At 39.5% G+C, this 24,897-nt stretch overlaps 3 protein-coding genes across 4 annotated transcripts; 1 reads left to right on the top strand and 2 right to left on the bottom strand.

The window, feature by feature from the left end:
- Positions 1-3,116: 3,116 nt before the first annotated feature.
- Positions 3,117-3,632, bottom strand: LOC145466388 (uncharacterized). The gene has a single exon (XM_081450107.1). It carries the CDS (start codon positions 3,630-3,632, stop codon positions 3,177-3,179), a length of 456 nt encoding a protein of 151 aa, XP_081306233.1. The 3' UTR covers positions 3,117-3,176.
- A 7,851-nt stretch (positions 3,633-11,483) lies between these two features.
- On the bottom strand, positions 11,484-15,804 carry LOC145466376 (PSME3-interacting protein-like). Of its 2 annotated transcripts, none has more exons than XM_081450094.1 (6): positions 15,591-15,804; positions 14,830-14,928; positions 14,566-14,687; positions 13,628-13,764; positions 12,916-12,977; positions 11,484-12,218 (listed from the first exon to the last, which is right to left on the bottom strand). In XM_081450094.1, the coding sequence occupies exons 1-6, from the start codon at positions 15,802-15,804 to the stop codon at positions 11,986-11,988; spliced, it is 867 nt and encodes a 288-aa protein (XP_081306220.1). In that variant the 3' UTR covers positions 11,484-11,985. The 2 variants fall into 2 exon arrangements, with proteins under 2 accessions (XP_081306220.1, XP_081306221.1); XM_081450095.1 differs by having other exon boundaries at positions 13,628-13,779.
- A 9-nt stretch (positions 15,805-15,813) lies between these two features.
- Positions 15,814-24,889, top strand: LOC145466370 (leucine-rich repeat-containing protein 69-like). The gene is made up of 10 exons (XM_081450089.1): positions 15,814-15,990; positions 16,138-16,264; positions 18,963-19,035; positions 19,728-19,844; positions 20,225-20,303; positions 20,620-20,691; positions 21,583-21,684; positions 21,991-22,031; positions 22,370-22,508; positions 23,325-24,889. Exons 1-10 carry the CDS (start codon positions 15,814-15,816, stop codon positions 23,442-23,444), a joined length of 1,047 nt encoding a protein of 348 aa, XP_081306215.1. The 3' UTR covers positions 23,445-24,889.
- Positions 24,890-24,897: the final 8 nt, after the last annotated feature.

Below are 24,897 nucleotides of genomic sequence, written 5' to 3' on the forward strand. Positions count from 1 at the left end.
CCCGTTTTAAAGATTCCCGCTTTTAAAGATTCCCCATTTTAAAGATTCCCGCTTTTAAAGATTCCCCATTTTAAAGATTCCCGCTTTTAAAGATTCCCCGTTTTAAAGATTCCCGCTTTTAAAGATTCCCCATTTTAAAGATTCCCCGTTCCCCGTTCCCCGTTCCCCATTCCCATTCCCATTCCCATTCCCATTCCCCGATTCCCCGATTCCCCGTTCCCCGTTTTAAAGATAGCCATTTATGTATGTCTTTCTTCTTTTATGATAATAATATCGTCTTTAATGTAAACATTAATTTAAATTAACTCAGCATGCGGCCAACGCCAACTTATATCTTCATGACAGTGACCAACTCGAAAGCTCATTGGCTACTTTGGTCACTGTACACAATTAAATATTGTTTCTTCTAGTTAATTTCTATCTGTATTTATTTTTCCTATATCATTGTAAACCATCTTACGTTAAGTTGTTTTTTCTGTAAATAGTGTACGATAATAAAAAAAAAACTGCAAACTGAAAACTGAGTTAAAGGGCCCTAGTCAGCCATATCTTTGTTTTTGTTTACATTTAAGAGTTTGGCTATTATATTTTATTCGGAGCACGTCGAAATGGAGGAAATCGCTGTGAAAATACTGCTCTACAATTAAACATACTTTCAAGAACATAACTTACAGTACACCGATAAGATTTCGCTTCACCGTGCAATATCAATCATTTCGATGGCATCAAAAATGGCGGAGGCTGACTAAGGTCCTTTCAGGAAAAAGTATTGAGGTTACTCGATACATTACAAAATATTACATCTTTACAGTTATTTAAAGTGCGCCTGAAGCCACAAGAATTTTCTTGAACTTACATTTTCCGACGCAAAATTCATGAACTCTTGAAGAGTGCTGCTGAATCTTGTAATTGTCTTTGTTCCTAGTATCACTTTAACGACAAAGTGCTGAAAAGAGAATTGCTAGTCAATAGATTATCATGGTTTAAGTCCGCAGTGTTGGGGAAGTGGAAGAGCCCAAATTCTATAAAATGTCCCGAGATGCTTTTGCATTTAAAATACATAGAAAGAAAGCCTATTTTGAATCGGGGGGGGGGGGGGGGGGGACTCCCATATGAAAAGGTCGAGGATGCTCATCATCTCGCTTGGTGGTATAAATCAAAGATTCCTGGTCTCACTTAGGGTATTGATGACGAAACGCCGCTATTTTTAGCTGTCAAAGTATCTTTCAGGTGCTCTCGAAGTAATAATAATAAACGAAACGCCATTATTTCCGTTTTTAGGCTCGATTTGCGCCGGTCTCTCGAGTCTGGTCTACTAGCGCGGGCTCCCCTCCTGAACAGCCGCTGATAATCGAGCCTATTAATTGCCTCTGAAGAGGTACCTTTTAGGGTTAAAATAAAGCTCGATTCACACCCAGATGGGTCTCCTTTAACGGTTTAATTCACATTTTCCGACGAGAATCCCCGACCTTTTCATATGGTAGATTCCCCCTCCGGGTTTTAAATATGCTCAGAGTCTGTCTTGCATATTTTCCTTTTGCCTCACATAACTATTAAGTAAAAAATATCTCACAAGAAAAAATCTTTCCATGGTGGAGTTCTACTGCAATCAGTTTAGCCAAAATGAATTTCAACGCAATCAATTTAGCCATAATGTTTTGAAACTGAAGACAACTTACAGTTCCCCAATCTTCCAGAAACTGAAAATATTCATCGCCTCTCTTGTATCTGATGGGTAATTGACAAACAGAGTAGGCAAACTCATCTGTTAGAGTCCACTGTCTGGCTTGTACTTCTCCCATTCTGTACCTTGCTGTCCCTTTGTTACATATTTCAGTGCAGTCTCGGTACACAGTTTCGCCTTTGCTTGTACTCTTAGACACCTTCTCGTATTCTGTGGTGAAAGAAGAAGTAAGTTGTACGTTAGTATGATTTACTCTCCACTCTCAAGAGCGGTCAAGTTGAGGTTTCAAATAACAAAAAGATTGATAAAATACTGAAGAACAAGCAGCGTCTCATTAAAGTATTACTCAATCAATCAATCAATCAATCAATTAGTGAAACAAATCTTCATTCATGCAGGTAGACATTTATTAGGTAGTACAGCTTGTTAAAAGTAAATAAATTACCATTCTACAAAGCCGAAAAGTTGAATACATGTACAGACTAAATCCTTGGAAAACCATCCTCTGAATGGTGACACAGTTCACCTGTAGAGTCAAAACTTAGACCACCTTATACAAAATAATAACCCGGCAACCGTATGAAAGTGCTTATAAAGCTTTCATTTGAATGGTCTCACACTCGGGTTTCACCCACAGACTTCAAAGAAAGAACTGCTTTGTTTAGCGTAATGAGTAGTACCACATGAAAGTACTGCTCAATAGCTTTGATTTAAATGGTCACACACTAGGGTTTAATCCACAGACGTAAAACTTCCAAAGACTTCAGTTAACAATCTCAGCAATCTCAGAAGACCTCAGAAGAATAACTGTCGGAAATAATGACAATTTGACTTACATCGACCTCGGACTAAGTGACAGTTCTAAAGTGTCAACCAGAATTCATACTTACTTGTACTCAAGCTGAAGGAAAAATCAAACAGGCCCTGGTAGCCACCTGGTTAAGAATAATAAAGCAAATTACAACCTTTTAAAACAACAAAGCTACAATTATTGAATACCAAGTTTCACAAAAAACAGCATTGCGCCCCTATGTTTCCATGACAGTTGAAAATTCACTCTTAGCTGCTAGCAGCAGTGTTCACAGTCCACAGCCAATTTTGTGTCTGAAGAAATAAAAGACTCATTAGTGAAGACGTTAGTCACTGCAGAGTTTCTTACGTTTCCCCCCAAAAATTGTGTTTTTTAATTTTCAATCTAGAGGAATCCCTGTCAGTTTCACTTACATTAAATGCCGCTTAAATTAGTGGTAAATAAATGGTAAATGACTCTGATCCTCAAAGTAATGGACTATATACATAGCTGATACGCAAATTAGTTTACCGACAGGCGCCAGTCGGTTGCAAATCTCACTACCCTGGGACTTAAAAGAATTTTTTTTTTTTTCTATTCATTTTAGTGATATGTGTTTCTGGTTTTTGTGATAAGGGTGAGTAGATATGGTCTAAAAAATAAACGACAAATTGGCAGAGATAAAAATTTAACAAAGCTTCATCAATAGACAGGAATTGTACTCTTACCCTTGGCTGTGACATCGACATTCAGTTTTTCTTGGTAGCGTTTGGTTCCACCAAAGATCTTAGCTGATTTCGACACAGAACACACCTGGCGTGGTTCGTAGCAGATCTGGTCGGGGACTGCTTTGCCGTCTTCGTATGTTAGCTTTAAAATCTTCCTAGTGATTTCAAGTCCCGGATCAACACCACCCATCTCGGTTTTCCCCTCGGGGTTTCCCCTGAGTAAGTTGTACTTCACGCCAATGAACCCCAGACCTTTTGGATTTTTGTTCCTTTGACAGTGAGAACCCGAGGGATCTGGGACAGGGTCAAGCAATGGCTCCTCCCCTGACGTTTCGCGGTTGTCAAACTGTGGCGCAAGTCCACAGGAATACCACGGACACAAAACAGCGAAAAGCAATAAGCCCAATAACGTCTTCGACATTGGTGTCATTTTTTCGTATACCTATGTAAGGAAAAAAGATTTCAAAAAAGTAATTAATTGATCGTGATTTTGAAGTGAACGTTAAAAATATTACACGGATGTTAATTCCAATTTTAATTAAAATTAAAAGACTTTCCACTAAACGTGGTTGACTCATCATATCAGGAGGTATGCAATTTCTTCGAAATTACCACGCAAGGAATGAAAGGTGCTACCTGTTACAAAGAAACCACCTCGACCTTTTACCGTAAAACATTGTTTACTTAAAACTCTTCTTTCAGTTGAATAAAAGTAAAATACGTAAAACGGCATCAAGACCATTCCATCTAAAACTGAAATTCCAAAAAGATATCTGTTGGTTAGCCACTAGACTCGTTCTACTCATTAGAATGATAGCCCATAGTCACCAAATCGATTAGGGTTTATTTTCAAGACTAAACATTTTCCATCATGGATATAGTAATTTCAAACTGCATTAGTTTCGACAAAATTGTGGGCAAATGCCCTTACTGTAAGGAAAAAGAAGAGATGTAGACAAAATTGTTCAAAGATCTGTGTCACTCTAACCTAGAAGAGTTAGCTTCTCGTGGCAATTAATTCCATTTAGAAAAACAGCAAAATTATAGTATTTTGGTAGGTAAGCTAGTTGCACTAATATTTACTTAAATTGAGCATCGATACTTTTATCCGTGAAAGTGTGTTCACTACAGTAATTTGTTTACTATGGTGAACAACAACAAAAGTAAATCGTCTTTACAGGGATTAAAAGGGTGATGCTATTCTTCTCGACACTATGGTGACTTTTAACCTGAGGTTGCAATATTCGTGTGCGAAATAATTAAATTGTGAAGGAGCAGTTTTGTTTTGTTTTTTCTTCTCATTATCATAACACAAACCGCTTACACTACGACACTCTTCACCTGATTTACTGTAAACTCTTAAAAACATTATGTTTTAACTTCCGTTAGTTTTTTCTCAGATACGGTCTAATAAGATATTTAAAGGGCTGAAATATTCAGTGTTACAAATGCAAATCATAGTCTAGTCAGATGTAAGAGAAATTTCGAAAAAAGTAGAAGTTAAGTAAGTACCTTCGCATTCCAGCAGATGCTTCTCCGAGTGAAATTTTCCAGGAACAAAGGTCAGATTTACAAGCAAAAGAATTGATTTCTTAATGATTCAAGTATGCATACATTTACATATTTTGTGACATTTGTTTCAAACAAGATAAATAAACAGGTTGCGTGAGGAAAGGTATTTGTTTTATCTTCAGTCAAGTGCAAACAACGTACAGAGAAAAAATATCCAGTAAAGGCATATGAACCTAATTGTTTAAAGCAACTCACTGTTTAACCTCATATTTGCTTTTGTAAAAGACAAATCGCCATTTTTAAAGTAAGGCACCATTTCCAAATTGCGCAGGTAAATTTCAAATTCTTTTCAATTTCTTTAAGTACGGGAATTTTTCTCCATTACATTTCTCGATGGTTTGTATTTGATACTTTGCTGCATTAACTAAAGGGAAATGCCTTGGAAATTCAATTTTTTCTTTCTAGTGAAATGAACCATCTTAAATGCGACTGACCAAGGCGTAATTTCGTCAAAATGTTTCAAAAGTTCTTTTTCTTTCAATTCAAACGACTACAATCTTTTTGGTAATGATAAATTTGTAATGGTCTTGTCATCAAAGACCACACCTGGAACAAACCAAGCAGGTTATTTGTTTTGTGTTATCTTTGGAAGTTTTTATTTCAACGACGATATTGGCTTTATTAGAATAAAGTATCGTAGTTGGTGTAACGTTGTTGTTCCAACAAAGAACTGTTCTGTTCATAAATAACAAAGTGGTTTACAACTCCGTTTAAAGATCTGTTGAACCTTGCAATTAATTTTATCATAAGAGCTTTTTATAAGATATCAGAAGTACGTCTTACACTACACCTTCATACAGTATGATTAAAAGGACAGTTTTAAAATATAATCGATGCTAGCATCGATTTGCCAATTATTGCAAACTTTGTAATTATTACGAAAATTTTTAAACAAAACTCACAAACTCGTAAATAATTCATCATGTGAAACCAAAAGGAAGTCATAAGCGTGACTGTAGGCTGAATACCCAATCTTATGTAACACAAATTTTTATGATTTTATTTCTCCGTTTACTCCTAAATCTTAGTTTCGACTGACATGGTATGTCAAATACGGCACGGCTTTATCACATCACAAGTGGTCTCGTCAAAAATACTTCACAGAGAAATACTCCACCCAACAATAGTCCACTCAAGCTGTCATGAGCTGCGTCAGCCACTCCTTCGCAAGATGATGGGCGCTTACCATTTGCATGAAAAACCAGTTTATCCGGTGGGCAACCAAATGAGACGGGCCTTTCCACTGAACATGTTTCGGAAATAATGGAATATTTTTAGAGGTATTCCTCTGTGCTCGTTTTTACCGGAAGAATCAGAAAATTACTAAAACATTTGGTTTTAACGCCATGCTCCTTGATGAAATACGCAGTCGCTCAGGTGGGAAATGAAATGGAACAGTCCTTTCCACTAGCAAGTTTTTAAATACAGTCATTTAGTTAACACTCATCCCGTCTCATTTTGTTTGTTGAAACTTTCTATTGTTCCATTTGGTGAAAATTCTCACTGGCTCTTTTTTCACACGAATGGAAAGCGCTCGATGTTTGGACAGATCGGTCAAATTAGGTTTCAGGCTCCGCTCCTGTTCATGAACACGCTGAACAGTTTTTATGAGCCTTCCAAATCCTTTAAGACACCTTCAGCCGGAATAATCACAAAAAACAAAGAAACATTTTATTAACTTCGCAGGCTAGCGAGACAAAATTTAAACATTTGGGTGATCTACCGGTCTGACAGACCGTTTTGTTTCTGAATATTAAAGTCGCAAGTGTAGACAAATAGATTGTTTTTCATGTGTACTCGAAAACCAGTTTGACACTGCAACATTAATTTCCTTTCTCAGCGGGAAACTAGATGAGATCAATTCCTCGAAAATAATTTGAAAATGGTGGAGAACTAGAGGCCAGATAAACTCATACATCGAAAAATGTATTTGATATATTTAAAACCTTGACCTATGAGCTTTCTTGGCTTTCGTTTCATTTTTATTAGAAAAAAGTAATTTGCGTTATTGTACGACTTGCAGCCTACGTACTTGACAGCTGTCAAACACTTCTCATTAAAATAGTCACCACCTTCTGTCATATGCACATTTCGTTTACTTTCAACATCACAAACGCTTAAACCGTGTGTTTCTGGCAGCTTTGAAAAAGCATTTAGCGTTTTTAGACTGCGTCAATAGAGCGGCACAGTCGATATCTCGCGCAACGTCGTTTCAAGATAGATGTGTCTTCGAATCCTGGAATGGTGATTTTTTATCATTTTCCTGTAAAGAGCAGATGGCAATGAACGTGCCCGCCGTCATTGCATTAACAGCGATTGTTACAAGCCTCCTTGTTGCCTCATGCTTGTATATTTGCAAGAAACGATATGTGGAACCGCTCGAGGCAACGCAACAAACTGACACTTTACAAAAATAAACAAGTTAAGCTATAATCGAGACCCGAAGCTTCTCAGGACTGCGTCTTTCACTGAAGAATGTCCATGGAACAAACATTTTTGCTGCCATCGCAATTTAACAAACTAGTGCTGTGTGGTTGAGTTTCGGTCAACATCAAATTGACGACTACATGAGACGGCTTGTGGCTTGAAAATACGTCGCGTCATTCAAGATTGTTTTGTTGGTTGTTATTGTTAATTATTTCTTGAGAATTACACAGTTTTCAGTTGTATATGGAAAGGACCAAAGTTATGGCATGGCTGCCGAAGAAAGCCCAATTCTCAGCTGGCCTTGTCCTGTCTATTTTTGCCCCAGTTTTGGATCTGTCTAGTGTCAGTTCAGTTCTACAGATGAGTGCATTAAAGCATTCAATACCAAAAAGAAACATAAAAAAATACACGGGTCAGTTCGCGCTGTTTTGCCGAGGGCGGTTAAAGAGGAACCAATAAATATACAGCACATACAGGTCTTTAATTTTTAGCCCGGCAACTTAATCGTTTTCCTTTAATTTAGCTCCTAAAAGTAATCGTTCAGTCTATATCTTTTAACAAAGAAATGGCAGCTGTATAATGAACGATTTACTCGCCTGTCAAAGGTCTTTATAACGAGGTTATACTGTCAGTATAAATTAAACTTAGGCTGTTTTCCGGTTCTGATCTCAACCAAGTTGTTTAAATTTATAATTTCGTGCAAAGATCTTATTCGCAGTCATTTCTCATTCGCCCATGTTTAATCTTAAAAAGATTTTGAATTTCCTAGAATGTTTCTAATTGCGATCATATCAGAGCAAACCAGCCTTAAGCTTGTGTTCTATTTATACCTTGACATATCTTGTGCAATGTTAAAATAAATGTGTCAACCAAATGAAAGTCGTAGTTCAAGAGACGAAGCTTTCCGACGTAATACATTACGCGATAACACAACAAAAATCGCAACACGACACTACACAGTCCAGACAACGCAGCTGTGATGCACCACAACAGAACACAACTCGTACTGCTCAACAAGCATTAATTTAATTTATCCGTCTGAGACAACACAGCAAGTCTTGAAGGCGTGCTGACAGACTTCTCGACGCCATTTTCGTATCGAATCGTCACAGTCGCAGCATCCAGAGAGAACAGATAAGACCGGCTCAGCGTAAAGTCGCTCAATAAGCCTTTACACAAGCATATCGAGGCCACCAGTCCTCTATTCGCGTAGTCCGTGTTCCAGAGGCGAGGTTTCTTGCGCACCTCGGGCAGAATGGCTTTCAACACGTTCTTGCAAGCAGCACGATGTTCTCGGGATCTCCGCAACAGTTCGGGACGCCCGGCTCCTCGGCAATCTCCTTACGGCCACTCCGCGAACGGCTCTCGGCGGGCAATTTGTAATACGTTTGGTGACAGGACACGTGACCCTTCTGTTTACAACATTCGGTGGTCAGCACCTTGTCTGTTTTAGTGCCCTCTTCGAAGCAAATGACAAGAACTTCCGTGTCGACCTTCTGTCGTCGTTTTGCCGGGGGGTAGTCTTCCGAATCGTCGATGACAATGACATCCGAGGGACGCTCGGGTGCAGTTATAGGTACCCAGGGGCCCGTTTCTCGAAGGTCTCGAAATGTTTTCGCACCTTTAATGCCATAGCAAAATCTCGAACCTTATAACTGCAGAGCTGTTTCATTCACATATTCGTAATATGAACAGAAGTTCCCTTCATACAAGAAGTTTCAGGCGTATACACTTCTCCATTTTTAAATACAGAAAAACTGAAAATGGCCTTACGGGTCCGAAAAGTTTCTGGGGTTTTCGAGAAACCGGCCCCAGATCATCGCCGAATCGGTTAAACGCAGGCAAGACGGACATCGTTTCATGTCCTCTTTGCGGATGCAATCTCGTCTGTGCACGCGGCCGCCGAGATAGCTAGCAGCTCGCGACACTCACACAGCACTCTCTCCCGTTCATGGCTCGTTTCTCCATTCACTGATCGATATTTGGAGCGCTTGCCCCTTTTAACGCAACTTCTCATCGTTATTGATATCACAAGCTATTGTTCGTGGCATGGAGTACTTAAGTTCGATGTCGCGTCACAACCGTCCATCGTTGTTCATTTTTGCTCAGGGTGAGAACCGAGTCGTTTCCACTGTCACAAAGCCTCGGTCGTACCGCTTTAAAAAAGAGATTTCGGGCTTGGGACATCGTCCAGAGTTACATCACAGTCGACTATTGTTCGAGGCATGGAATAAAGCTCGACGTCGCCTCACAACTGTCTATCGATGTCTATTTTTGTTGCGCGTGAGAACCGAGTCGTGTCCAGGCTCGTAAAGTTTCGGTGATCCAGCTTGGGACATAGTCCAGAGCTAAATCACAGTCGACTACTCTTCAAGTCACCGAGTAAAGTTCCATAAACTCGTCAAAGCTTCGTCTGGGTTATGAAATAGAGGACCGTGACTGCACTCGATGTTGTCGGGAACAAATGCGCTTCGTTTCTTCCTTTGGTTCTTCAACGATTCAGTGGTATTTTTCAAGTGCTTGCCGCGACGAGTGTGCCTGTCCTGAGACTCTTCAGACATAGAAAACGCTCTCGGGTCGTCCAGGACATCACTTGAATCACGTGGCCAATTTTCCGACAAGAAATCAGGCGCCGAATCGTCTGGGAAACGCCTCATCACCACGGACATGGCATTTATAATGACCAAACGGCGAGACGAGCGGATTGGTTAGAGCAGTAAGCCAAGGTAACTTCCATGTACTGCTTGACATAGTCTTTCGTCGTTGGATCCACGGTGGCACAGGCAGACTTCGTCCAATGGTCCACCCCCGGGGGGGTCCACCACGACAAAACCAAGAGTGAGAGGTCGCACTAGCCTGACAGACGTATCAATGCTCGCGCCCTGAAGCATCCTTTCCAGAGTTTTTCTAGCCGTTGCCTTCTCGAGTCGTATTCCGGGATACATCGAGTCCCAAGCACCAAGTGAGAGACAGCAGCAGCGAGACACGAAGCCGTGTCTGGTGTCATTGGGTATATCGTGAGGTACGGCCCGCTTTTCTCGAAACAGCAGACATACACATGGAAAAAGACCGCTTGGCCTACAGCGAATTCCGTTTCCGAATCCAGCATACTTTCCCATTTCTCGCAGCTCTCGTTCACCAAAGAGTGTTGCTCGTCGTCTTCGAGGGGCGATACCAAATCCAGGCAGGCGGCCGCAGACCGGTCCACCGGTTGCCTGGCAATAGCGGCCAATACTTTCCTGTATTCCGCTATCTTTGCGCGATGACGAGTCTGGAGAATCTCGGTAACGACCTCGAGAAGTTTGAGGGGACCTCTTGCTTTACCCATTACGTAACACGAACCGGTTAACACCGAATCTATGTCTTAGGCGCATTATCCGTCTCAGAGAGACGAACATTATTCGTCCCAAACTTATTCAGACGACTTACTCGTCCTTTAATAGTATAAGGTCAATGGCTCTTTGAGCTGTTTTGGTCGCCACAAAGGGCTTATTTTTTTGCATTCGTGTTAGAGGTCACTCCCAAAACCTATAGATGCGTTAATCCCCCTCCTAATACCAATACATTTTCCATGCAGATAGGGATTAAGATCGAGTAAAGAGAATCATCAATTTTGAAATTAGCCTGAACATCACTCGGCTTGCCCTGAATAACGCTCCTGTTAGCCTGTTTACGGTTAGCGCTTCGTAACAGGATTCAGTTAAAAAGTCTTCATTTTACTCTGAGTCTGCATTTTACCCTCCGTCTGCAATCTGCAGTCCGCAGTCTTTGCGTTTTACACTGACCGACAGCCCGAGCGGCCTAACACGCATTTTCCTCCTCCATTAAAACATCTACGCAATGTACAAGGTAAAATTTTATCCGTGGGAGAACTGGGTACCACGTCTAAAAATAACAAAAGAGGATTATCTTGGGAATAAGACCTATACGGTGGATTCACTCTGTTACTCTTCATTCTCTACTGTAGCAGTTAATACTCAGTGCCTGGGAGTAAAAAGGTTAACTAACTCAGCAACTTTAACCAACTTGGGGTTTTCTTCGATTTTAATATGTAACCTCCCAGAGGTTTTCTTCCTTTTTTTTTTACGAAATCTAAAACAGAAAACCCCTGACACCAGGGTACATTTCTGCATCACAATTAAAGCTAGCTAATTCCTATATTGTAAAATTGCTCCCTTAAAATCGAACAAAACTTATCAGAATTGTTACTAACAGTCACAATGTGAGAAAAAAGCAGAAATAGTCGAATATCGATGAGCCATCAAAATTTGACAAACTATGCTAATTTGAAATCGTTCGGTGTCAGAAGGAGTCGATCTATTTCAGGGAAACGAGTTCTTAGTACATTCCATTTCCACCGCCCTCTACCTATTTTAGTTGCGTTGTCTTCGTTTTCTTCCCGTCACGCTGGTGGCTAAGCCAGTGCTAAAAACAGGAACAAACTGTCCAAATCACTTTCGCACATACTGCAATAGCGTACTCTTCTACGGCGAACGACAAGTTTACTTGCCACATATCTAAACGTAGTGATTCTTTTCCATAAATCGCTAACGTCAAGACCAGCTCATCATTGACAAAAAGCTATTTTCATTACAACTAAGACGTTGTGAGTCACTTGAAGAAGTCGCTTATTCTTGGAGTAAGACTTTCCTCAATACTGTAGCGCTGAAGGTGAAAGCTTATTGCTAGCGTTCCATTTAAAGTGACTCAGTCTACGAACGACGAAGCGTTGCTTTTCCATCATTGACAACAAGCTTCATTGTATTACGACCGGCTGAGCCATGTCATGATTCAATTGAAGAGGTCTCTGAATCGCTAGAGTCTGAATAAACACCAAGTCCTGGAATGACCGGTTTAGCCTGCTTTTCTTGATACTGTTCAGACTTTGTCTCATAGTTCACAGGAGTACCAGTTTTGCTTTTAAGAACTTCACCTTCTTCCGAAGTTGTGCTGGATTTCCCAGAAGGCACATTTTCCTGCGCATGAACTTCTGCCGTGCACACGTCTGTTTTATGGTCTAAACAGAATTAAACAATAAAAGGAAAAAATTAAACGTAATATGAACTCAGTCCCTTCTTCGAAAGAGTGAGAAAGGAATTGAAAGGGACCCTTGAACGCTATTCAATTACAATGGAACCCCGCCTTACGGTCACCTCGTTATCACGGACAAATTTTCATGTCCCGTCGGTGAACGTACCAACGGGGTTCCACTGTACCATGTTACAAACCGAAATAGCCCAAAGGTTTTTTTCTACTTTCTTTAGGCGGTGAAACTGCCAGTTTCCAAGGAGGTCACCAAAAAGTTTCAAACCTAAACTGGTAATCCAACAAACTTAACTCGCACTTTATTTCATCGTACTCCAGCAAGGCGTCAATCTGTTATCAACCTGCACGGCTATTTCAGTATAGCGTTTGGAGTTTCGCGTGACAACTTGCGAATGGCGTGTTTTTCCAGTGTCACAAAAATGTCATTCAGTTCGACTTATGTTCAATTTTTTGATGTTGTGATATCTAAACAAACCAACATTAGAAGACTGATCTAGCTTCCTCGCTAAATATTGCCAATTAAATGTTATAATTTATTCAGCACGATTTATATTTGTTTTCTATTGTGTGTCGACTGTTTCAAGTTTTGTGGTTAGTTGAAAAAATTTCGTTAACGCCTGAATAGCGAGACCTTACGGACTCTGTTCTTGCTGTTGTTAATGGCTTACTTTTTCCATCCTCATCACACGTTTTCGACTTCTTTTCCAGTGAATTCTGACTGCTAGTGCTGCTATAAAGTGGCAAACAGGAGAAAATAGGATCAGATGCATAACTAATGCAGTTTTATCTATTCTTTCAGAAAATGAACCTCTTTCTATAAAATGAGCTCGCTCGCCCCCACAATGAAGTTGGGGGGGGGGGGGGGGGCAAATGAGGCCAAATTCCTGCACTCCCAAAAGTATCGAGACAACACCAGAACCAAACAAGTCCAGTGGCTCAGAATGTAACCTAACTTTTTTCTCAGTGCCCCCTTATAATTTGCAGGTACTTAAAGTTTGTAAAATGAAAATGCTATGTACAGCTGTTTCACATGAAAAAATGAAAACCATGGGTCTCACTTTTTGTCAAGCCTGAAAAACTCCTTATCAACAAAATAACACCCTCAGATGGTAAATCTAAACCCAGCAACTCACAATGCTATTATAACTCACTACCCCCATCCCTAATAATTCTTTCAAAAACAACCTGTACTCCATTCACGGTCACTCACTTATATCCCCATGCTAAGCCTTACTAGTAGTCATATGGTTCCTTCAGGCTCAACAAACTTTGTCATCAATCAGAATTGAAAACTTGATATGGTGGTGTTATGCATTAAGCAAAAGTGGCAGCTATCAATCAAGTGAGAAGAATGAACCTGTGGTAGTTATCTACACATACCTTTTTCTTTTTATTGCTCCTGCTATAAGCTGTAACTGACTCTTTTTGGTCCCACACTCCTGAGAGGGTTTTCTGTTTGATACTGCTGACCCTGGTGACTTGATGTTTGTAGGCACAGCTACTACTGTGCTCTGAAACTGAGAAACTGCATCCTTCGATCAAATAAGAAAATGTAAAAAAAATAGTTATCATTAATCTGTATGCAGTAACTTGTACATTATGTTTACCATAATTATTTATGTAATAGACTAGGAAGTTTCCAACACCAAGTAGGAGCTATTCTGAACCTTATATCAATTCAATATATTGCAACTTTGCAAAGTTCCCTCAAATTTACAATGCTTGTCTTGTCTTATATAAATATAACATGTAAATTAAAATAAACAAGTAACAAAAACACAAATAAATAGTACGAAAATTCAATAAAAAAATTTTAGTCACTTGCTTGACTCAACAACTGAATGACTGACTGGATAACTATCCAACCAAATCGACTAGCTGACCCATCAACCACTATCTCAGTGAGGGACTGGGCAGACCAACAGACTGACAGATGGACTGACTGACTTAATCTGATTGAGTGACTGACTGACTGACTCACTCTGAGAGACTAACTGACTGACTGACAGACTGACAGGCAGGCTAACTGAATGACTGATCAACTAACTCTGGGGCGGATCTATGGACGGGGGAGGGGTTGACAGGGGGTACAGTCGAACCCCCTAAATTAAAAAAGATGAGACATTGTAGCACACTGACTTGGCCTCAGAATGCCGGAAATCCCAATTTCAAGGATCTCAGGCTCCTTATCTCGAATCCCCTTGCCTAAAATCCTGTATCTGCCCCAGCTAACGGATTGACTGATGGCCTGACTGGTTGACTGATTTTGGCAGTCATGTTGGGGTAACATATAAAAGTAAATGTATTACTCGTCATACCCTATATTCTTTAATCTCTTGCGACTCTTCATCAAATCGTCTATTGGCAATTTCCTCTTGCTGCTTGGCAACCAAATCAAGAAACACTGTCTCATCGCCATCAAGGCCTCGTATCATATTCTCTAAAAAGAGGCAAAAATGTAAAAAAATCAGAAATAATTAAATTTACATTCAGACTACAAAACAATATCCCTGCATCAAATCTACACTGAAAAACAGAGTTGTACTAATTTTGTAAAATAATATGGAACACAAAGAACTTACTTAGCTGATGCTGCTCATCCCATTCATCTTGCTTTTTCTGTTTCTGTTCTTGTAGTCTCTCATACAAGGTCTTATTGTCATGGACTTGTTCAGGACATTCTAACACAAAAAAAGGGTTCATTAAAAATATTTCAAAGGCATTCTTTTTTACATAATTTGTCTCAACCTAGAGCAACTGTTAAGTTACTGCTGTAAACCAAAGTTAAAAGAAATGGCAACAACAACAAATTGACTTACATTTGCCAGTATCATGAAATTAATACACACAAACTGATCGTTGAGTATATGAAGCTAGTGCATGTGTACTACTCTAATATCCAGTGTCCAGCACAATTCAAAGACAGACTACAACGGCTTTAGGTTTGTATCTGACTGGGTAAGCTTTAGATGACAAGGGCTTAATTTAACCAATCACAGAGTATGGCAAAGAAAAACCGGTTAACATTTCTATTGACATTCAACTTAGATACCAAGCTATCTTACTAAGTATTTTTATTCTTAACTTAGTCAAGTTAAGGTTGCAAACTACAGAAAATTAATGAACCAGAACAACAAGGACTTTCTGCAAATATCCGTCCACTGTAAGTTATTTATTGTTTGTTTCAGCAATAATTTTGAATAATATTATTGGACTTCTCTGACTAGAACAGATCAACATGATCAATCTTCAAATCAAGATCGAAAAATTTAGTTATAATGTTTACCCTTTATGTTGATCTGGAGAAATACAGCTAGTAAACAAACACACTAGCCTTGCTTACCTAATGGGTCATCTTCTTTTCTCACTTTTTCCCATTCTTCCTGTCTTTTTTGACGTATTTCGTCTATTTGTGTCTCTGAAACAAACGACACTCCACTCATCTTTAAAAGTGTTCCATATATATTTGTTTTAGATTTTAACCTTATAATGTTTGTCTCTTCCTTGAAGCTCGAGTGACGAGGGTCGATGCTTGAGCCCGCGAGCATTAGTGACATGGATACAAAATGGCGGATAGAATTTTGCTGAACGCGACTAAAGGAAAGCCTAAATCCCTCAGTATTTGCAGTAAGGAGTTGCGAAATGTTCCACCAATAATCGGAAAAATAACTTCTTTAAAAACTGTGGACTTGAAGAACAATGTATTAACAGATCTACCTCCCGAATTTTCCTCACTTAAACAGGTGATAACTTCACGTTAGTCTGTTTACAGTTTCCACGGGCAAAAAAAATGACAATGGTTGGAGCCTTTTTGTGGTTTTAATGAATTTTAGGTTACTCTGGGAGCTTTAACTTACGCTAAACTTTCTTTTAATGTTTTGTTTTACAAGCTTGAATCTCTGAACCTTGGAAACAACAAACTTGCAGTTCTTCCGGAAGTCCTCTCCTTCTTGTCTGGCTTGCAGAGGTTGCACTTGTTCAACAACAAATTAAGCGAACTTAATTCAGTTGTTCTCAGTAAGTATGCTTAACTAGAATAATTTCATTTTGTACATTGCTGAGCACCAGAAGTAAATTAAATGTCAGCACTCCTGGATAATTGTATGCTCTGTAAACGGGTAACCCGAAAACACTGACCGCGGCCGCGGACCCCCACTACGGACCGGGTCTGCGGACTACCTATGGACCGGCACACGGACTACCCCTACGGACCCCCTCTACAGACCACCTCCCAAAATAGAATGAAAATAAGAAACAAATCTTTCACTTAAGGGTTGTCTAATAGATTACTTGTGTCGGCAAAATTTCCAACGTTACAGTGTGCAAATGTAACATTCTTGGGTTCAGGCTCCGGCGCAAGTTATATCATTACACATTGCCATTTCCTTTACCGTGGCCATACAGTATATGAAAGACTGGGAAGTCTCCAGGAGGCCTCTGGGAAGCCTCTGGGAAGCCTCGAATATTGCGCTCTTTCCCCTCTGCCATTTTGTTCAACCCATTCTCCCGTAGATTCATGAAGTCGTTCCAGGCTTCATAATTTGCTCAGCGGAATTACAGGTACAAATAAGCTTAAACCGCCTATTTGAACCTAAAAACACACCTCCCATAGCCCAATTGAGCCACAAATGAAAGTTAAAAACTTTCCTTCTTTTTGCCATTGGCATCTCCTTACGCTGTAAAGAGCTTTTAGGCATTTTTTTTTTGGGTGGGGGGGGGGGGGGGGCATGTTAATTTCATTTGCACTCAAAATTTCGCCGATATGAGTTATCTATTAGACAACCCATCAGTGAAATATTTTTTTCTTATTTTTATTCTATTTTGGGGGGTGGTCGGTAGAGGGGTCCGTAGGGGTAGTCCGTGGACCGGTCCATGGGTAGTCCACAGACCCGGTCCCTAGTGGGGGTCCGTGGACCAGGGGTCAGTGTTTTTGGGTTACCCTCTGTAAACAGATGTCTCTAGTTGTTCAACACTTGATGTGAGTAAGATCATCAGTCAGGTCTGTGATTCTTTGTAAGAGTTGTCATACATATGTGCATGTGCCTGGGGTGTCTGAAGAACTCAAAGAATTTCAAATAGCAAACAGGGCATAGTGGTCACTGGTGAATGGTTCGGTACATTTTGCTGACCTTCAGTGACGGGGGACTGCTAAATGGACTACAAAATGGACTACCCATATGGACTACTTAAAAAAAGAGAAATTTCAAAACAGGACTTTCTTCCAGACAATCATTGACTCGTCTGGCTTTCTGGGCAGGGATTTTGATGCTTGGGTGCTGGCCCAGGGTTGGAAATTTGACATGGCTGTTATGGCCATTTCCTTAAGTGGGTTTTTCAATTGCAGGAAGAAAAGGTTTTATCTTAATTTTGTATTAATTTTAATATTTTTTATATTAATTTTATATTTTTTTATTTCATATTTTTTAAGGTTTTATATTAGCATCTCTCCCATCCCAAAAAATATATAATATCTTGATTTCTAAAGCCCTTTCTATAAAAAAGTACATAGTAGAAGGAAATTGCATGTTATCCCTGACATTGCAATCTGCTTTTAGGTGTGGGGAGAGGGAGGGTAGACCCAGGGGAATTTCACAATTTCAAGGAAGCCAGAGTCAAAATCCTCAATGCCCACACCTAGTGATTGTCCAATTGCTCTCCCTTCACTTGTTTTTGTCAGAGACATTGCTGCCATGTTAAATTTCCAACCCTGGAGCAGCACCAAGTGTCAAAATCCCCTGATCCAAAAGGCCCACTGAGTCATTTCCCCCCCCCCCCCCCAACCCTAGTACCTTGGGGCTTAACATTGATATTTCTATTATTCTTCCATGACTATGCACCTCTGCCAAATTGCCTGGAAAAACAACTTAAAACACTTTTTTAGGTAGTCCATATGGGTAGTTCATTTTGTAGTCCATTTTGGTAGTCCATGTAATCGTTGAGCTAGTCCATTTAGGCAATCCATTTTAGATTAGTCTATTTCTGTAGCCCGTCATGGTAGTCCATGGACTGGGAGTCAGTGAAATGTACCAACCCATGGTGAATTGTCACAAATAGTGGCGATTAATCACAGTTAGCCAAAAGCGCTATGGGTAGCATAGTAGTACTGCAGTTAGTCTAACTCAGGTACACTATTCATGGTAAATGCTAAATATGACAATTTCCTACTATTTGTGACAATTCAGGTTTTCGAGACACGCCAGACGTGTGCACTACATATTACCAGAGAACTGTGGAGTGTCTTTCATTAATCAGTTGTTACTTAGTACATGTATTATTTTACTGATCAACAACTGTTATGCATGTGACCAGTATCCATTATAATAATGTACATGTTTGTAGGAGTGGAGAGCTAGATGGATGGGTATAATATGCCACTCCACTGGCTGCTTCATGCACAACCTATTTTGAATGTCTATTATCAGTAGTTATTAAATTAGGAAATTAGACTCTAGTCTTCCAGAAAATATTTCATACTGCTCTCATTGAAAATTTTGGGTTTAAATCCATCTCCTTTTCACTCAGGGAATTGAAGTTTAACTTTATACTTCCTTTGATTTAATACATTCGTTCTTCTCAGAATTTCCAATGACCTTGCATGGTTAGATACAGGTATTTTGTGGAGGTTAACAATAATTATTATAATTATGGCAGAAAAATTATATAATAATTTGATCTAGTAATTAATTTATTCCTGTTGTGTTCCTCTTTCGTGTAGGTGGACTTCAAAAACTCACATTTCTCAATTTGAATGGAAACCAGCTACATACCTTGCCAAGTGAAATCAACAGGTGATCATTTTTATGCAAAATTTTAAAATTATTTTTAATTAATTACACCAGAATCCTAACTCTGCCTTGCATGCTCATTGTCCTTCAACTCCCCAATTGATATCCAGTCAGCATGAAACACAGGTTGCAGACTGCAGACTTGGGGTAAAGAGCAGACTTTGGGTAAAATGCAGACTGCACACGAAAGACTTTTTAAGTAAATATTGTGTTATTTTCCATTATTGAGTGCTAATCATAAACAGGGATATTCAGGCTACTCATAGTGAAAGTCTGCACTTTGGTAAGCCGGAATATCACCCTGGTTAGCCTGAATAATGCTCCGATTAGCCTGTTTACGGTTAGCTCTCAATGCTAGAAATGGCAATGCGATTCAGTTAAAAAGTCTGCTGTCTGCTGTGTGCATTTTACCTTTGGTCTGCATTTTGCAGTCTGCAGTCTGCGTTCTACACTGACCAAAATTGGTATGATCTAATTTTAAATTGAAATTAAAGGGAAGATAGTTGTTTGGTTAAAATCATCTGGTATGCTATTGTTGATCTTGAGAGCAATGAACTCTGTCTTATAGTGTTTCTTTCTATGTTTTCACAAATCAGTGTTGTGAAAATGAATCCTCAAAAGTTAATTATCACACTATTTAACCTGTTCAGATTTTGGCTTCAATTCTGTTTTATTGTAATCTTCACTGTATTCAGGCTGGTATCCTTGCAGTTTCTTAGCGTGAATCACAATCACCTTCAAAGTGTTCCAACAGAGATCTGTCACTTGATCAACCTGACAGAGCTGCATCTCGCCGATAACCAAATATCAAGGTATATAATACTTTACTCACAATTCAATCATCATGCTAAAATTTGATCTTAGGAGTACATGTACCAACTCCACGAATGTACTAAAATTGAAAAAGTGCAGAACTTAAAAAGAATTGGAGGTCTGCCAGGGTACCCAGGTAAGTACAAACCCTGCAGAAACAATATAAAGTTTCAGTGCGACATGCCTCTGTAAGCCAGGGTAGAAATTAGTTGTGATTCAACTGTTGATGCAACATGTTGCTCCTACGTGGTACAAATTGTTGATAATATAGGTAAAAATGTATTTCAGCTTGCATTGCGACATTGTTGTGTATCATGTTACCCTCATGTCTTAATTATTTGGTCATACTTTCACTTATTTTCTTTTTGTTCAATTATAGCCTTCCAGAAGACATGGCATTTCTTAGGAACCTCACCAAACTTTATGTGTACAAAAACTTTATAGAGGAGTTACCAGAGGTTAGGCCTTCTAAATAATTTAACTGTTGTTGTCAACCTATTTGTAGATGACTAATGTATATTTAGAGAACTCAGTCGTGACTTAAGCCACCCATTGTTGATTGCCCCTATTACAGTGTCATCTTGTTGTTCTCAGGTTGAATTTTTCCAACTAAAAAGGAGATATCCTTTTTGCAGGGCAAAGATTTTGTTTGATATAACCTTGTATCTCATAAAACAGTTGATTTTAAAGTTTGCTAGTGTACTCATATCATTTGCAGATGGATCTTTCTAGTACTTATACAACATTCTCTGTATATCTGTCTTGTTTTGATAGGGCTTGTCAAAATGTACCCAGCTCAGGGTTCTGGATGTGTCAGCCAACAGACTCAGAATATTCCCTGCTGAGGTCTGTTAACAATTAAGAAATAGAAAACCTGTGCCGTGTTTCTATCGAGTCATAGAAACATGAGGGGAAGTTTGGGAGAATGAGAAATGCTGTGGGAACACGAGCCGCAGGCAAGTGTTTCCACAGCTTTTTGAAGTTCTCCCAAACTTTCACAAGTGTTTCTATAACTCGATAGAAACACAGAGAACATGTCTTCTATGGAAAACAACTTGTTTACTTTGATCATCAAAATGTAAATTCTCTTTGCATGTGCCATCATTACGTCAACAGCTCGTTCTAGTTCCATGTTTCCACTGAGTTATAGAAACACGACTTTTAACCAATCAGCATGCGTATTTTCTTAGGGCTGTTTTCTAATCATTTTATCATTAGTCATTTGATATTAGATCTAAACGAACCCAATCTGAATCTGGTTACAGGATTGGGCTCAGTTTGTCATCCAATGAAGCTTTAAAGCAGTAGAATAGAAACAATCAATCAAACCTCTGAAAAGTGGACACTGTCAAGTCATGGCATGTCTCATCATGAGACCAGAAAAGCGTGAACTTCAGAGAGGTGTCTTATGGAAGGGTAAAATGAAGTGCTGTTGTTTGAAGAGGATCATGATTGGGTGTCCACTTAGAACAAGTGGTCACTGATAGGAAGATAAAAAAAAATGCATTGTTGTACTTAGTGTTGGTTTATGAGAGATGTCTGCCTTATAATGGGAGGTTTCCAATTTATTTTAATGAAGGCCAGAAGGGTTTGCCTGAATTTTTGTAAGTTATACTACTTCATTTTTGACAGGTTGAAATTTCATGGTTATTTTCAACCAGTGTCATATTTTTCTTTTCTTTGACAGGGGCATAAGTTACAAATCTTACAATAACTTATTCTGCTTTGTTCTATCAGCTGGCACATCTTCCTCTAAAGGAACTGTATTGTGAGGAAAACAACCTTTTACAGCACATCCCTGTTCATTCACAACAGGAAGATGAAGTGCTGACATTAAAGGTGAGCAGGTCGCCCATGTAGTAAGATGGAATAAATCAATCTTCAGAGAGATGGTTTACTTTTTGTTGTCTGGGAACTTGTTTTGTTGTTGACAGAGTTTGTAGTTTGATAATCGTGAAATGTAATGTTTGACGTAAACCTTTTTTTAGGGGAGTAACAAACTTTTACCAGGAATTTTGGGAGATTTACTGATATCTGGGAGTGTTGTAGAAGATTTTTATCAGGGCGTTTGAAACATCTAGCGGAACATTAACGAAAATTGGAAAGATGCGTGATGTTAACGGTCATTGATTTTTTACACCTTAGGAGATTACAGCTCGTTGTGTATTGAAGGAACTCAAAGACGGGTAAGAGTTTCTTTATAACAGTTATTGTTTTGTCAGGATTAAGGAGAAGTAATCCGATTAATGGCATTGGTTTAGGGACCCTCTAGGGCAGTTTTCAATTTGGTATCGAAAGTATTTCGTTTTACTCTACTGCGCTCTCTGATTGGCTGAAAAAACCTAGCGCTGCCTGCGCAACCAATCAGATGAAAGCGGAATATAAATTGCGACTTGGTCAAACGCCTTTTCCCGCGGTTTGCTTCTTGTCTTCATTGGTTCCTTACGTTTTTTGCGTAGTTGTATGCTCTCGTTTTGGTTTTCGAAACTCTTATCTTAATACCGTCTTCGTTTTTCTTGTGCAGGCGATCGTTTGTTAAGCGTGCAGTGCGTCACTATCCCAAGGTACAAGAGATGCTGCAGTACGCTAGTGAATGCGCTGTGTGTGGGCAATCCTTCCTTAACACCTGGCTAGAGTGTGTGCATTTTGTGGACGCTCGTAAAGTACGTTATAAATGTAAATTTATAGGATTGAAATATTTATGTAACCCGCAAGGGCTCTACTAATTCTGACCTCTGAGAGATAATTTGTACATGCGTCCATGTCGAAGTAGAACTGGGAGATGTTGATTTTTGTGGAGGAAGGGAGAACGGAGAACCCGGAGAAAAATCCTCAGATCAAGGCGAGAACCAACAACAAACGTAGCCTACTCTTGGCCTCGGGTCCGGGATTCGAACCCAGGCCACATTGGTGGAGGCCAGTGCTCTCACCACTGTGCCATCTTTACTCCAAGTAGTCAGTTCATTTGTCTTTTGTGTTTGTTTGTTTGTTTGTTCGTTTGTTTGTTTGTTTTTGGCTCGCTTGCTGCATGGATGTGGAGATATTGAAAATGGTGAGAAAATATAATGGTCACCACGATCGGTGTAATATGGCCTAAAACCTGGTGTTGGATTAAAAACAAGAAATTCGACTACACATGTGTGACTACACATGTGTGTTTTCAGTTCCGCTCATACAACAATGTTTGATTGCATGGTTTCTCCAACGCTGGGTGAAAGTCATACCACAAATTTACACTTCTGTCGTTTAAGGTTTAAATGCATTGAATTTCCAGCGTCTTTTTCATAGATTTTTCAGCTGTCGCGTCTCCTGAGTCAAAGCATTCTATACGAGTAACGTTTTGCTTACACAACCGTTGTCATCAAGTATGAACTTAAAAATACCCACCGACAAATTTTGAAGGGATAAATTCCAACGAAAGACCAAAACACATTCATTATTTTATTTTTGTGATAAGATTTTTTTCTGACGCTTTTCAGATCTTGCGCACAAGGACAAAAACAGGAATTATTCCAGTTCGAGGCCTTCTGTGCTCTTATAAATGTTTCAACTCGGAAGGACACGACTATTTTGGCATCGCCTATGTTGGGGACACTTGATGTTGTGATACACGAAGATTCGCTGGAGTCTGGTCAGTAGTAGCGTCTCTACAAGTGAGCTCTTTCCACGGTGGAAAATTTTGAGACGGTTTCATCGGGGAGGCGTCTCCTTCGACATACAGTACCTGATTCAAAACATAAAACTGAGAAAGAGCAGGCGGCTGTCACGCAGAGTTTATTCCACGTTTTCTTTCTTCGTTGGCCTTTGATTCATGGCCAGCCGTTGACGGACAGCTTATGGTGTGTGGCTGTTCAAAATTCGTATGGACAAGAAAGAGGAAGAGAAGACATTGAGGAACAAGAGGAGTTCGTTTTCTTTAAATGTTAAATCGTCAGTGCATCCTTGTTTGAAGTATATTAATCATGTTTGTTGGTTAACAAATGGTAAACGCCATAGCGTGCACTATTGAGTTATGGATGCACGCGGGAGGCTGCTAAGCACGAAAGAAGCGTAAGAGTCGCACGAGGCGATAGCCGAGTGCGACTCTAGCTTCTTGAGTGCTTAGCAAACCTCCCGCGTGTATCCATAACTCAATAGTGCACGCTATGGCGTTTACCATTTGTTTTATAACATAACATTGAGACATTGGAACAACAGAAGTCCTTTTATTGAGCTACATCACAAAAAAATGTTCGTGTAGTCTTACATGACAGGAGAAAACAAGCGCGCGAAAATTCATTCATGACAACCGACTGCACACCAGTAACTCGATAAAGTTTCATCTTCAGACAACTGTGAAGACAGTTTCGCATTTCTGGTAGAAGAACGTCGGCCATTACTTTGGAAACAATGTCTGCCAAAAGATTTGCTTTGTAAACATCAGCACACACTTCAACAGCATACACCCATGGGCAAATAGCAGACGCTAAATTAACCAATCAGAGCGCGCGCTTTGCTTTAGTTATGTTATAATGCAAGATCTTAAACGGTCAATCAAGTCACAATCAAGTAATGATTTCCTTTCAAGTACAAGCAGATGTGCTCAGTTTACCAACTTCATATCTAAAGACCATAGATTGGTTATCTCTGAAATAATTGAAAACAAACAGGCGAATAAGCTAGACTTGTCATATACTTTGACATCTGTTCAGTGTCTTGAAACTTAATGTTTAATGTTTCTTCAGTTTTAAAGTCAAACTTCTTTGGCAATTTGCAGTACGGTTGATCCTCAGTTCTGGCAAAGAAGGCTGCCACTGAAATTTCGAATTTTGCTCTCATAAAATAAAATCGTCTTATGCCGCACATTCAGACAGTGCTGGTTTACTCAATTGTTTGCTTTCGTTTTTTTCGTCCGCGTTCCTTGAAGAAAGCAGTTACCTTAACCCAGTTAAAGTACTTTGTTTTCCTTATGTTCTGGGATAAAACCCTAGTTTGTAGCCATTCAAATGAAGGCTATTGCACAGTACTTACATGTGGTACTGTCTGTTTTCCACTATTTTTCGTAAAGTAATG

This window comes from Orbicella franksi, chromosome 13 (assembly GCF_964199315.1).
Source record: "Orbicella franksi chromosome 13, jaOrbFran1.1, whole genome shotgun sequence".
In the NCBI taxonomy this organism is placed as follows: domain Eukaryota; kingdom Metazoa; phylum Cnidaria; class Anthozoa; order Scleractinia; family Merulinidae; genus Orbicella; species Orbicella franksi.